Here is a 12,918-nt window from a genome sequence, read left to right as displayed (position 1 = left end):
TTTGCTCCATTTATTTTGATCCAGATGCTCTCGATGGGGCTACCAAGCTCATCCTCCTGTATTTCTATGCAGAGATCTGTATTTTTCAACCCCACCTCCCTTTCTGTTCCTCCTGTTCTTTTTGAACAAGTTATATCCTTCAATTGCTGTATTCCAGTCATGAGAGTCATCCCACCAAGTCTCAGTTATACCTATCAAGTTATAATTTTCCTCTTGTATTAAGAGTGCAAGTTTGTTCTGTTTGTTTCCCATACTTTGGGCATTAGTATAGACACCATGTGCTTCATAGTTTGGCTTTCTTCCTACATGTTTGTGAAGACTATTATTGGGCACTATTAGAGCTGTTCTCTCTGTTGCGGTGCGTGAGCCTTTGTCCATTGTTACCCCCAATTTTATTTTATTATTTATTATTTATTTATTTATTTATTTCATTTCTATACCGCCCAATAGCCGAAGCTCTCTGGGCGGTTCACAAAAATTAAAACCAAACAACACACAATAAAACAATTTAAAATATACAGAACATTAAAACCACAATATAACAATACAACCACAATAAAACCTAGCAGCAGTGCAGGAGTTTAAAATACAGATTTAAAACAGCAAAGATAAAAATTTAGAAAGCTAAAATGCCTGGGAAAATAAAAAGGTCTTCACCTGGCGCCAAAAGGAATACAATGTAGGCGCCAGGCGAACCTCACTAGGGAGCTCATTCCAGAGCCGGGGTGCCACAACAGGAAAAGCCCTCCTCCTAGTAGCCACCCACCTCACTTCCTTTGGCAGGGGCTCATGGAGAAGGGCCGCTGATGATGATCTTAAGGTCTGGGCAGGAACATATGGGAGGAGGCGATCCTTCAGGTAACCTGGCCCCAAGACGTTAAGGGCTTTGAATGTTAACACCAGCACTTTGAATCGGGCCCGGAAATGGACTGGCAGCCAGTGCAGCTGGAAAAGTACTGGCATATTATGAGCTCGCAGGCCAGTCCCTGTTAACAATCTTGCTGCCCTATTTTGGACCAGCTGAAGTTTCCGGACCGTTTTCAAAGGCAGCCCCACGTATAACGCATTGCAGTGATCCAGACGAGAAGTTATCAGAGCATCGATAACTGTAGCTAGGCTATCTCTGTCCAGATAAGGACGTAGTTGGTATACCAGCCGAAGCTGATAAAAAGTGCTCCGTGCCACTGAGTTCACCTGTGCCTCAAGTGACAGTTCTGGATCCAAGAGCACCCCCAAACTACGAACCTGATCCTTTAGGGGGAGTGCAACCCCCTCCAGAACAGGTTGAATATTACCTAGCCGGGCAGACAAACCACCCACTAACAGTACCTCCGTCTTGTCTGGATTGAGTTTCAGTTTATTGGCCCTCATCCAGTCCATTACCGTGCCCAGGCACTGATTCAGAACAGCCACTGCCTCACCTGGTTTTGATGAGAAAGAGAGGTAGAGCTGGGTGTCATCCGCATATTGATGGCACCTCAGCCCACACCTCCGGATAACCTCCCCCAGCGGTTTCATGTAGATGTTAAACAGCATGGGGGATAAAATAGAGCCCTGTGGAACTCCATGGCATAATTGCCATGGCACAGAGCAATAATCCCCCAGCACCACCTTCTGGAATCGGCCATCCAAGTAGGAGCGGAACCACTGTAGTGCAGTACCTCCAACTCCTAACCCAGACAACCTATCCAGAAGGATACCATGGTCAATGGTATCGAAAGCCGCTGAGAGGTCCAGGAGAATCAACAGGGTCACACTCCCCCTGTCCCTCTCCCGGCAGAGGTCATCCCACAGGGCGACCAAGGCAGTTTCCATTCCAAAACCAGGCCTGAAGCCCGATTGAAATGGATCTAGATAATCCGTTTCATTCAACAGTGCCTGGAGCTGTCCTACAACCACCCGCTCAAGCACCTTGCCCAGGAAGGGGATGTTGGCCACTGGCCTATAATTGTTAACATCCTCTGTGTCCAGGTTAGGCTTTTTCAGGAGTCGTCTAATTACTGCCTCTTTTAAAGCAGCAGGCACCACTCCCTCTCTCAAGGAGGAATTTACAACCTCCTGGACCCAGCCGGACAACCCCTCCTTGTTTGATTTAATAAGCCATGAAGGGCAAGGGTCAAGCACACAAGTGGTCGATCGGACTTGGCCAAGCACCTTGTCCGCATCCTCAGGCCTCAGTAACTGAAACTCATCCAATAAAACTGGACCAGACGGTGCTCTGAACGCCTCTACCAACGGAACTGCATTAATGGTGGTGTCCAATTCATGATGAATCTGAGCGACTTTATCCTCAAAGTGCCGTGCAAACTTGTCACAGCGTGCTACTGAGGGTTCCACCATCTCTCTCCCTGGTCCAGAATGTAACAGGCCGCGAACCACTAGGAAAAGCTCCGCTGGACGACACTGAGAAGATGCAATGCTGGTGGAAAAGAACAGTCTCTTTGCCACCCTCACCGCCACAGAGTAGGCTCGATAGTGGTCTCTTACCTGTGTTTGGTCAGACTCAGCACTAGGGGTGGACAAAAGTCACTTACCTGTCCTCGAAGATTTCCCGCGGTGGGGGGGAGGCGCTTCGTTGCTCCCCCCGCGAAGTTCAGGCCAGGGGGGGAGGCTTCCAGCCTCGCCTGGCCGAAATTCAGGCCGGGGAGGAGGCGCCTCGCCCGGCCGCGAACTAAACAGTTAAAAAAAAAAAAAAAGGCCCCGTGATAGGCTACGTGACGATTAACGTAGCCTATCATGGCTAGATCTGCAAAGTCAGCCGTGATAAGCTACGTAAATCGCAACGTAGCCTATCACGGGTGACTTTAAAAAAAAAAAAGCACGTACGCAAATGGCGGCCCCCATAGGGAGCCGCCATTCGCGTTCCTCATTTGGTCGCTGTAGTCTACGTAAATCTTTACGCAGACTACAGCGAAAATAAGGGCAACGCAAATAGCGTTGCCCTTATTTTCACCGTAGTCTACGTAAACATTTACGTAGACTACAGCGACCAAATTAGGAACGGGAATGGCGGCTCCCTATGGGGGCTGCCATTATCCGTACGCGCTTTTTTTTTTTTTTTTAAGTCACCCGTGATAGGCTACGTGACGATTTACGTAGCCTATCACGGCTGACTTTGCAAATCTAGCCACGATAGGCTACGTTAATCGTCACGTAGCCTATCACGGGGGCGTTTTTTTTTTCTTTTATTGCAATGGCGGCGGCGGCGGCCAGTCGAAAGGTCGGCTGCCGCCCCCGCCCCTGACGAAGACCCGACGAACCGCCGGCCGGACCCGCCGCCGGGAGGGACATTCGGCAAAGGTAAGTCCCGTCCCGGGGGGGGCGGGGGGCAGAGAATTTCTCCCCGAAACTTGTTCGGGGGGCCGAACACATTGGCGCTCGGCCCCCCGAAGTTTCAGGGAGAAATTCTCCGCCATCCCTACTCAGGACGAGTTTTCCTCCACCTGCATTCTAGCCGTCTCCCCTCTTGCTTCATTGCCCTCAGCTCAGGTGTATACCAAGGAGCTGGCCGGCCTCTGCTCAGAGGGAGAGGTCGCTTGGGCGCGATCGTGTCAACCGCCCGACTCATCTCTGCATTCCACAGAGCGACCTGGGCTTCGACAGGAGCACCAGCCACGCCAGCAGGAAAATCCCCCAGAGCCCTCTGGAATCCATCGGAATCCATTAATCTCCAGGGGCAGACCATTTTAATAGGTCCCCCACCCTTGCAGAGGGGAAAGGCCGCCAGGAGTCTAAACCTCAGCAGGAAGTGATCTGACTATGACAAAGGGACAGATGTTAATTCCTCCACTTTCAGATCACCATCCTCCTGCCCAGTCGAGAAAACCAGATCAAGCGTGTGTCCTTTTATATGTGTTGGGCTGATGACATGTTGGGACAGCCCCATGGTTGTCATGGCGGCCATGAAGTCCTGAGCCGCCCCAGATACAGCGGCCTCGGCATGGAAGTTGAGATCCCCCAGGACCATCATCCTGGTGGTCCTCAACACCAAGTCCAAGACCACCTCCATCAGTTCAGGCAGGGAGTCTGATGGGCAGCGGGGTGGGCGGTACACCAACAGAATCCCTAATCTGTCCCGGGTACCCAACACAAGGTATAAACACTCAAGATCTGCACTCGAATGAGCAGGAAACCTGGAGAGGGAGATTGAATTCCTATAGACCACGGCAACCCCCCCTCCCGAACCCTCAAGTCGGTGTTGGTGCTGCACCGAGTACCCAGGAGGGCACAGCTGGGAGAGAGTAACCCCTCCCAGTTCCCCCACCCAGGTCTCAGTAATACATGCCAGGTCAGCCCCCTCATCCACAATCAAATCATGGATGAGGGAGATTTTATTTTGGGCCGACCTGGCATTCAGCAGCAGCACCACCAGACCCGAGGGCAGGCTGGAAAGGCTGCCAGGAACCATCAGGTTGGGGGAAGAACCAGAAGAGGGGACAGCTGTAAGGTGTCCAGCCCCTCTTCTCCTCAGCTGGCCTGTTAATCCCCCAATGCCATACCTCCCCCTGCCCGTGACCACAGTTATGGTAGCACCTCCCCGACCCCCTGAGTTGCCCAATAGTCCTCCCAGGCACATATTAAAATGTTAGGATATAAAATGCACAACGGTTTAAAAGAAAGTAAAAGAGATAAAAGAGAACAGCAGCTAAGAAGGAGCAGATAGTCCACGTTTGCCCCTTTCCCCTTTAAAGCTGCTGCCCTCTGCTGCCGCTATTTGCTGCTGGTATTGTGGCTGCTGGTGTCTCTGGAGAGGCAGGTGGGTAGATCTTCAGGTCCTACGCGACTCCAAGTGCGACGACGCTAAGTGCGCACTTAGCGTCGCACTTGGCGCGACGCCAAGGCGCTGCCTCTGGCAGCCCTGCCTTAAGTACCTGTGGGCGGGGGCAGAAGCAGGCTCAGGCTCAGGATCCACCTGGTGCAGCTGCTGGCCGGTCCTCCTTCCCCAGGCTCCTTCCCGAGCAGCTTCTGGCAGCCCCGCCTTAAGTACCTGTGGGCGGGGGCAGAAGCAGGCTCAGACCCAGGCTCAGGATCCACCTGGTGCAGCTGCTGGCTGGTCCTCCTTCCCCAGGCTCCTTCCTACGGGGAGGGAGATTTTACATCTCCCTCCCCCGTAGGATTCAGTTTAAAGCCCTCCTGATGAAATTCTTCATGCTGTGGCCAAACACATTCTTCCCATCCTTTGTGAGGTGCAGCCCATCCCTAGCCAACAGCCCATCTTCCAGGAAGTATAGCTCGTGGTCCCAGAATCCAAATCTCTCTCGTCGGCACCACCTTCATAGCCAGTCATTCACCCGGAGTATTTTCCTTTCCCTTTCTATCCCTCTTCTAACTACTGGAAGGATGGATGAGAAAACTATCTGGGCTCCAAAGTTCTCGAGTTTCCTCCCCAAAGCTTCAAAGTCTCATGTGATTTCTCTGTAGCTCTGCTTGGCAGTATCATTTGTTCCCACATGGATGAGAAGAAAGAGATACTTGTCAGTGGGCTTTATGAGTGCAGGCAATCTTTCAGTCATGTCTCTAATCCGTCCTCCTGGGAGACAACATACCTGGCGAGTCCACAGGTCTCCGCAACATACTTGGGTCTCGATCCCATGCAGCAAGGAGTCTCCCACTACTACTACTCTTCTTGTTGTTGTAGGCCTGGGTTTCATCTCCTCTGCTTGACTGACCTTCAGCCTCTTGCTCACTCTCGTGCAGGTTCCTCTGTAATTCTGTCAGGAATGCCTTGGCGGCCTCCCCCAGTATATCCCAATAGCCAACTTAAGACACAGACGAAAGGGAATTCTTTTCAAAGCTTTAATCCCGTTACAGCTTAATGACTTTTTCAGATGCTAATCACCAGCGGCTAGAGCGTGGCCTAAGCTTCAGGCAAGCAGTTGATCCCCGTTTGAAAGGGAGTCACTTGAAGACCCAGAACCTATGGGCTAGGGAGAGATCCTCCCTCTTTCCCTTGGATCCATGGGAGGCGGCCGTTGCTCGCGCGCCAAATGGGCGCTACACCTCCTTTCCGCACCCTCCATCGCTCATCGCTCTTTGCTTCTGCGTCGAGCATCTAAGAAGCCCCCCTCCCGCACTCCCTCACTACCCAGGTCACTAAGTATCTCTGGAATGCTGGCAGGAGGAATCTCTGCCAGGTGCTGAGCCTGAGAGGGATGAGCTGGCTCCACTCCCACGAACTGCTGTTCCTCCTCAGAATCAGAACTGCTCTGGGGCTCTCTGGGCTCAGTTTCCACCCTGACAAATTCTTCCTCTGCAGGCTGTCCTCCAGTCTCATCCTCAAGTACCTGGAATCGGTTCCATAGCTCTACTGCTTCCACTGGTGCAGAGTGGTGTCTAGTTCTTCTTCTCCTAACTGTCACCCTTTTCCAAGGAGTATCCTCTACTGCAGTTTTCCTCACCTCAGCATTTCCCACTTCTGCCTCAGCTTGCTGTTGCTCTTCAAGCTTCTGGTCTTCACTTTGCTGCTGTAGTTCCAGCTAGGGATGTCAGAAAATTCCGCCACGGATTCCAGTGAGGCCGGATTCTTTAGAATCCAGCCCCCCAAGAATCCGTGGCGGAACGGCCTCCCGCCCCCCACCACCCAGCGGAATCCCCCCGGGATGGAACTTACCTGGGGCAGATGCGGTGGCGGCTCCAGCTGGTCTCCCAGCCAGCCACGGCCGGGCTGTTGTGGATGCCATTTGCGTTCTTGCAGCCATGATAGGCTACGTAAGTATTTACGTAACCTATCACAGTAAAGGCAGCCACACAAATGGCGTAGCGGACGCCATTTGCATGGCTGCCTTTACCATGATAGGCTACTTAAATACTTACGTAGCCTATCACAGCAAAGAGCAGGGGCTCAAATGGTGTAGCGGCCGCCATTTGTGTCCCTTCTGTATGCCGTGATAGACTACATAAATATTTATGTAGCCTATCATGGCTGCTTGCAAGGACACAAATGGCGGCCACTACGATGGCCGCCATTTGCGGCCGCAGCAGCCCGGCTGCAACCAGAACTCCAACTGCAGCCACCCCCGGCCAGCAACTCCACAGAGCCTCCACGGAGCGGAGCCAGCCAGTGAGGATTCCGGGGGGAGGGATGGAGCGCCTCCCCCCCACCACGGATGCCCTGGCGCAGAGCGAGGTGAGTATTTTGTACATCCCTAGTTCCACCATTCTGTCCAAGAACTCTTCGTATTCTCTTATTCCCCGGAGGGTCAACAGTCACTGCTCCAGTCCTCTTACTTTTTCTTCCAGCAGCGTGATCAACTTACACTTGTTTCAGGTGTAGACCATGTTGTTCTCAGGAAAGGAAACAACCATGGCACACATCTTGCAGGTCACCACCACTGGAGAGTCCTGTCCTTCCATAGCCTCTTTCCCTTTTTGTGTCTAGCTTTGTGATTGTTCTAGACTAGCCTGTGCCTGCTCCTCTACTCAGTAGAGGTTAAAAGCAGAGTCCCACTGGTGTGGAAGTGTGTGTTACAAGACAAATAATTTTAAAAAAATGTTAGGGGCCTCCCCCTTGACCTCCCCTGCCGAACTCCCCTGGCCAACTCCTGTTTTCTCCCCCTGTCTGCTCGCTCTGGTCGCTCGCTCTCTGGGGGCTTGCTTGCTTCTGTAGTCCCTGGACCAGCTGGAGCAGCTTGCTCTGCTCTGCTCTGCTCTGCTCTGCTCTGCTCTGCTCTGCTCAGCTGGGAGGCGGGAAACACACACACACACACATATATATATATATACACACACACACATATATGTGTGTGTGTATCTGTGTGTGTGTGTGTGTGTGTATACATATATATATATATATATATATATATACACACACACACACACACACACACATACATACAGTCAGGGCTAGAAATATTGCAACAAGGATAACTGTTTTGGCAGTTGGCCTCTGTACACCACCACATTGAAGTTGAAAGGAAACACACCCAGATGGGAGCAAAGTCAGGACTTTCAGCTGTAATTCAAGGGGTGTGACAAAAGTGGGGCACTAACCATTCAGGAAGGACAGCCAGTGGCATACACACACACACCTGAGAGACTGATAGACTGACAACAAAGTAATTTCAAAATTTATTTAGAGCTAGACATTTCAGCTTCCACCCTCATCAGTAGCTGTGATTTTAAATAGACACCAAGAGTGGCAGAAAGGAAGCCGAAATGTTTAGCTCTAAATATGTTTTGAAATTACTCTGTTGTCAGTCTATCTTTCTCATACATTTTACCTTACGGCTGACAGCATCCATGGTGGATCCAGAGCCTCCTTGTTGCTTTGCTGTTGCACCACACCAACCTATATATTACATGAGAATAAATAATGGTTAACAGCCTCGCCTCCACTAACTTTTTTTATGTTCTCACAGCTCTCCCAGAAGGAGGTAATAAGTGTTGCCTAGCAACACAAAGGTAAGACACAAAGGGCATCGGTGATTCAAGGCCGGCCCTACCATTAGGCAAAGTGAATTGGCCACCTCAGGCAGCTGATTTGAGGTGTCCAGAAAAGGCAGCAAATGGTTAGTTAACTAATTTATTGTTGTTATATTTTTACTGCCAGGGAAGATGCTTGTGGCTTTTTCCGCCTCAGGAGCTAAAATAGCTTGGCTCTGGCCTTGCGTACTATGCAACTTGACTGGGGTGGGACAGGGTGTCATTTGCTGCTCCGCCCCAGGCAGGAAAATGTCTTAGGACACTGGTAGATCTTTCCCATTAGAAAGTAAGACCTCACCTGGGAACCAAATGTTATACATGTATTTTGGCCCTTCGTGTGTGTTATTGTTATTGTTTTGTAGATCTAGGGATGGCGGAGAATTTCTCCCCGAAACTTCGGGGGGCCGAGCGCCAACGTGTTCGGCCCCCCGAACAAGTTTCGGGGAGAAATCCTCCGCCCCCCCGCCCCCCGCCCCCCCCCCCCCGGGACGGGACTTACCTTCCCTGAATGTCCCTCCCAGCGGCAGGTCCGGCTGGCGGTTCGTCCGGTGTTCGAGCGGGGCGGGAGCGGCAGCCGGTCTTTCGACCAGCTGCCGCCCCCGCCATTGCAATGAAAGAAAAAAAAAAAAGTCCCCTGATAGGCTACGTGACGATTCACGTAGCCTATCACGGCAAGATTTGCAAAGTCAACCGTGATAGGCTACGTGAATCGTCACGTAGCCTATCACGGGTGACTTTAAAAAAAAAAAGTGTGTACGGATAATGGCGGCCCCCATAGGGAGCCGCCATTCCCCTTCCTTATTTGGTCGCTGTAGTCTATGTCAATGTTTACGTAGACTACGGCGAAAATAAGGGCAACGCAAATAGCGTTGCCCTTATTTTCGCCGTAGTCTACGTAAACATTGACGTAGACTACAGCAACTAAATAAGGAACGCGAATGGCGGCTCCCTATGGGGGCCGCCATTCGCGTACGCGCTTTTTTTTTTTTTTTTAAAGTCACCCGTGATAGGCTATGTGACGATTCACGTAGCCTATCACGGCTGACTTTCCAGATCTAGCCGTGATAGGCTACGTGAATCATCACGTAGCCTATCAGGGGACGTTTTTGTTTTTGTTTTTTACTTTCGTGTTCGCGGCCGCGCGAGGCGGGAAGCCTCCTCCCCGGCCTGAATTTCGGCCGGGCGAGGCGGGAAGCCTCCCCCCCCCGGCCTGAATTTCGGCCGGGCAAGGCGGGAAGCCTCCCCCCCCCCGGCCTGAACTTCGCGGGAGGAGCAGCGAAGCGCTCCCCCCCACCGCGAAAAAGCTGCGAGAAAAGGTAAGTGACTTTCGTTCACCCCTATGTAGATCGCAGGCACAGAAGGAGAGGCTTTCAAGATAAGAAACATGGTGAGAGAAAGGCAAGCAGATGTGAGGGGTGGAGCAAGGCGAGCAGAGCCCGGCTTGCCTCAGATCTGTTTGTGACTGTTGGAATGGCTCCTGAATAGGGATGGGCAAACTCACATCAGTCCACCTCACGTGACACTCGCCAGACCCTCACTGGCTGCCCAACCCTGCTTACTGTGCGTGGCAAGCCACCAAGTGGTTCATAGGCATCCAGCAAGCAGAGCATGGCATCCTGCTCCTCTGCCGAGCCACCATTTTGTGTAAAATGGTGGCTTGGCCTTTTCTGTAAAGGCTGATTTTACATAAATGGTGGCCATAAATATGCCCGTTTATGCAACAATAGGAAATGATCTATTTAGACTATTTACACCTGTAACGTTGCATAAATGGGCTTCTTTACAGACGCCATTTATGTAAAATGAAATCAGCCTTTACCGATCAGACTTTTCTGTGCCGCCTTTTGCACAGAATGGCAGCTTGGTGGAGCAGCAGGGACTGGCACACTCGCCAAACTTGGCGGGCACACTCGGTTGACATTTTCCTAGAGATGTCCACCACAACCCCAAGGAGCCTCCATTTACTTTGTCAAGAATTACTCAACCCAGGCATGGTGGTAACCACCCTAACATTAACTTTGGATTTAAGGGTGCTTCAAAGGGCAAATCCACCCCTAACTTCTGCCCTTCTGCTGCCACTGTTCAGACAGAGCTGCAGCTGGCGTATACAGAGCAAAAAGGACTTTATGATAGGGGTGTACGAAACCCCGCTTATCTGGCTCCACTGGGGTCTGCAGTTGGGGGGAGGCGATCCTTTCCTCCCCCCAGAATCCTGCCTGGCTGGCTCCAATCTGTGGCCAGTCCGTGGAGCCACCGACCGGGCCAACCCGCAGCGAGGCCTGCAGCCGCTGCTGGGCTGTTACGGACGCAAATGGCATCCTGCGTAGGGGACGCCATTTGCATCACTACGCTAGGCCGTGCTAGGCTATGTAAATACTTATTGTATTGTAAAGTGTAGGGGACGCCATTTGCATCCCCGCTTTTGCCGTGATAGGCTACGTACGTATTTACGTAGCCTATCACGGCAAAAGGCAGCTACACAAATGGCAGCGGCTATGGCAGCCGCCATTTGTGTGGCTGCCTTTTGCTGTGATAGGCTACAGAAGTATTTACATAGCCTATCACAGCCTCCGCAGGGACGCAAATGGTGTCCCTGCGTTAGCCGTGATAGGCTATGTAAATACTTATGTAGCCTATCACAGCTTTCCTGGGGAGGCGAATGGCGGCCGCCGACGCGGCTGCCATTCGAGGAGCACCCACCAGCGAACAGCACCAGGTAGGTTCCATTTCACGCACGTTTCACGGGAGGGGGGGCTTCACTCCGCCACAGATTCCGGGGGGCCAAATGTGCTGGCATTCGGCCTCACTGGGATCCGTGGTGGAATTCTCCGCCATCCCTACTTTATGATGCAGAGAACACAGGTTCACAGAATCACAGAATAGTAGGGTTGGATGGGGTCTACAAGACCATCGAGTCCAACCCCCTGCTCAATGCAGGTATCCAAGTCAAAGCATCCCTGACAAGTGGCTGTCCAGCTTCATCTTGAATGCCTCCAGTGCGGGAGAACCCACCACCTCCCTAGGGAATTGGTTCCATTGTCGTATTGGTCTAACAGTCAGGAGGTTTTCCTGAAGTTCAGCCAGAATCTGGCTTCCTGTAACTTGAGCCCATTATTCCGTGTCCTGTACCCTGGGATGATCAAGAAGAGCTCCTGGCCTTCCTCCCTGTGACAACCTTTCAAGTACTTGAAGAGCGCTATCCTATCTCCCCTCAGTCTCCTCTTCTCAAGGCTAAACATGCCCAGTTCTTTCAGTCTCTCTTCATAAGGCTTTCTTTCCAGTCTCCTGATCATCTTTGTTGACCTCCTCTGAACCCTCTCCAGTTTGTCTGCATCCTTCTTAAAGTGTGGTGCCCAGAACTGGACACAGTACTCCAGATGTGGCCTAACCAGTACTGGGTAGAGAGGAATTAGTACTTTCTGGGATTTGGAAGCAATACTTCTATGAATGCACCCCAAAATAGCATTGGCCTTTTTTGCAGCCACGTCACATTGTTTCTCATATTCAGCTTGTGATCAACAACAATTCCAAGATCCTTCTCGCTTGTAGTGTTGTTGAGCCAGGTTTTCCCCATCTTGTAACTGTGCATTTGGTATCTTTTTCCTAGGTGCAGAACTTGGCATTTATCCCTATTAAATTGCATTCTGTTGTTTTCTGCCCAGCACTCCAGTTTATCAAGATCACTTTGAATTTTTTTCTATCTTCCAAGGTATTTGTCAGACTGACAGGTCTGTAGTTCCCAGGTTCCTCCTTTTTACCCTTTTTGAAGACAGGGACAACATTAGCCCTCCTCCAGTCATCTGGCACTTCCCCTGTCCTCCATGAATGCTCAAAGAGAATAGACAGTGGTTCTGAGAGTTCTTCTGCCAGTTCTTTTATGACTTTAGGATGCAGTTCATCCAGCCCTGGAGATTTGAACTTATTCAAAGTAATTAGCTGTTCTTTGAAGCGCCAAGAGAAACAAGCACAGGGTCCTTAGAAGGCACTAAAGCCATAGTGAAGAAGTGAAAAGGAAATGCAATAAGGCTGAACAAGAGCATAGCAAGTAGTTGCCAGGTATATTTGATCATATAAATCTGTCTGATTCTATGTTAGACCATTGGTCCGTGTAGCTCAGTATTGTCCACTTCAGGGGTAGGCAAACTTTTTGGGCTGTGGGCACATTTGGCATTTTGAGAAACTATCCTGGGTACCACCACAAAATAGGGGTGGACGAAAGTGACTTACCTGTCCTCGAAGCTTGTTCGCGGTGGGGGGGAGGCGCTTCGCTGCTCCCCCCACGAAGTTCAGGCCAGGGGGGGGAGGCTTCCCGCCTCGCCCAGCCGAAATTCAGGCCGGGGGGGTGGCTTCCCACCTTGCCCGGCCGCGAACTCGAAAGTTTAAAAAAAAAAAAAACGCCCCCGTGCTAGGCTACGTGACGATTTAAGTAGCCTATCACGGCTAGATCTGCAAAGTCAGCCGTGATAGGCTACGTCAATCGTCACGTAGCCTATCACG

At 51.3% G+C, this 12,918-nt stretch overlaps 1 protein-coding gene across 1 annotated transcript in view; it reads right to left on the bottom strand.

Annotated features, from left to right (window-relative positions):
• Positions 1-624: 624 nt before the first annotated feature.
• The window catches only part of LOC146343588 (uncharacterized), a 47,983-nt gene continuing 35,689 nt past the window's right edge, over positions 625-12,918 (bottom strand). Inside the window, exon 3 of the mRNA XM_084859746.1 lies at positions 625-1,123. Within this exon, the coding sequence (XP_084715872.1) occupies positions 625-1,123 (499 nt within the window). The remainder of the gene's footprint in view (positions 1,124-12,918) is intronic.

The sequence above is a fragment of the Heloderma suspectum genome, chromosome 5 (assembly GCF_057233095.1).
Source record: "Heloderma suspectum isolate Gila_16-S chromosome 5, 16-S_ref, whole genome shotgun sequence".
Classification (NCBI taxonomy): Eukaryota; Metazoa; Chordata; class Lepidosauria; order Squamata; family Helodermatidae; genus Heloderma; species Heloderma suspectum.
Note: the sequence above shows the minus strand (reverse complement) of the source record. Positions and strands in the feature narration are given on the sequence as shown.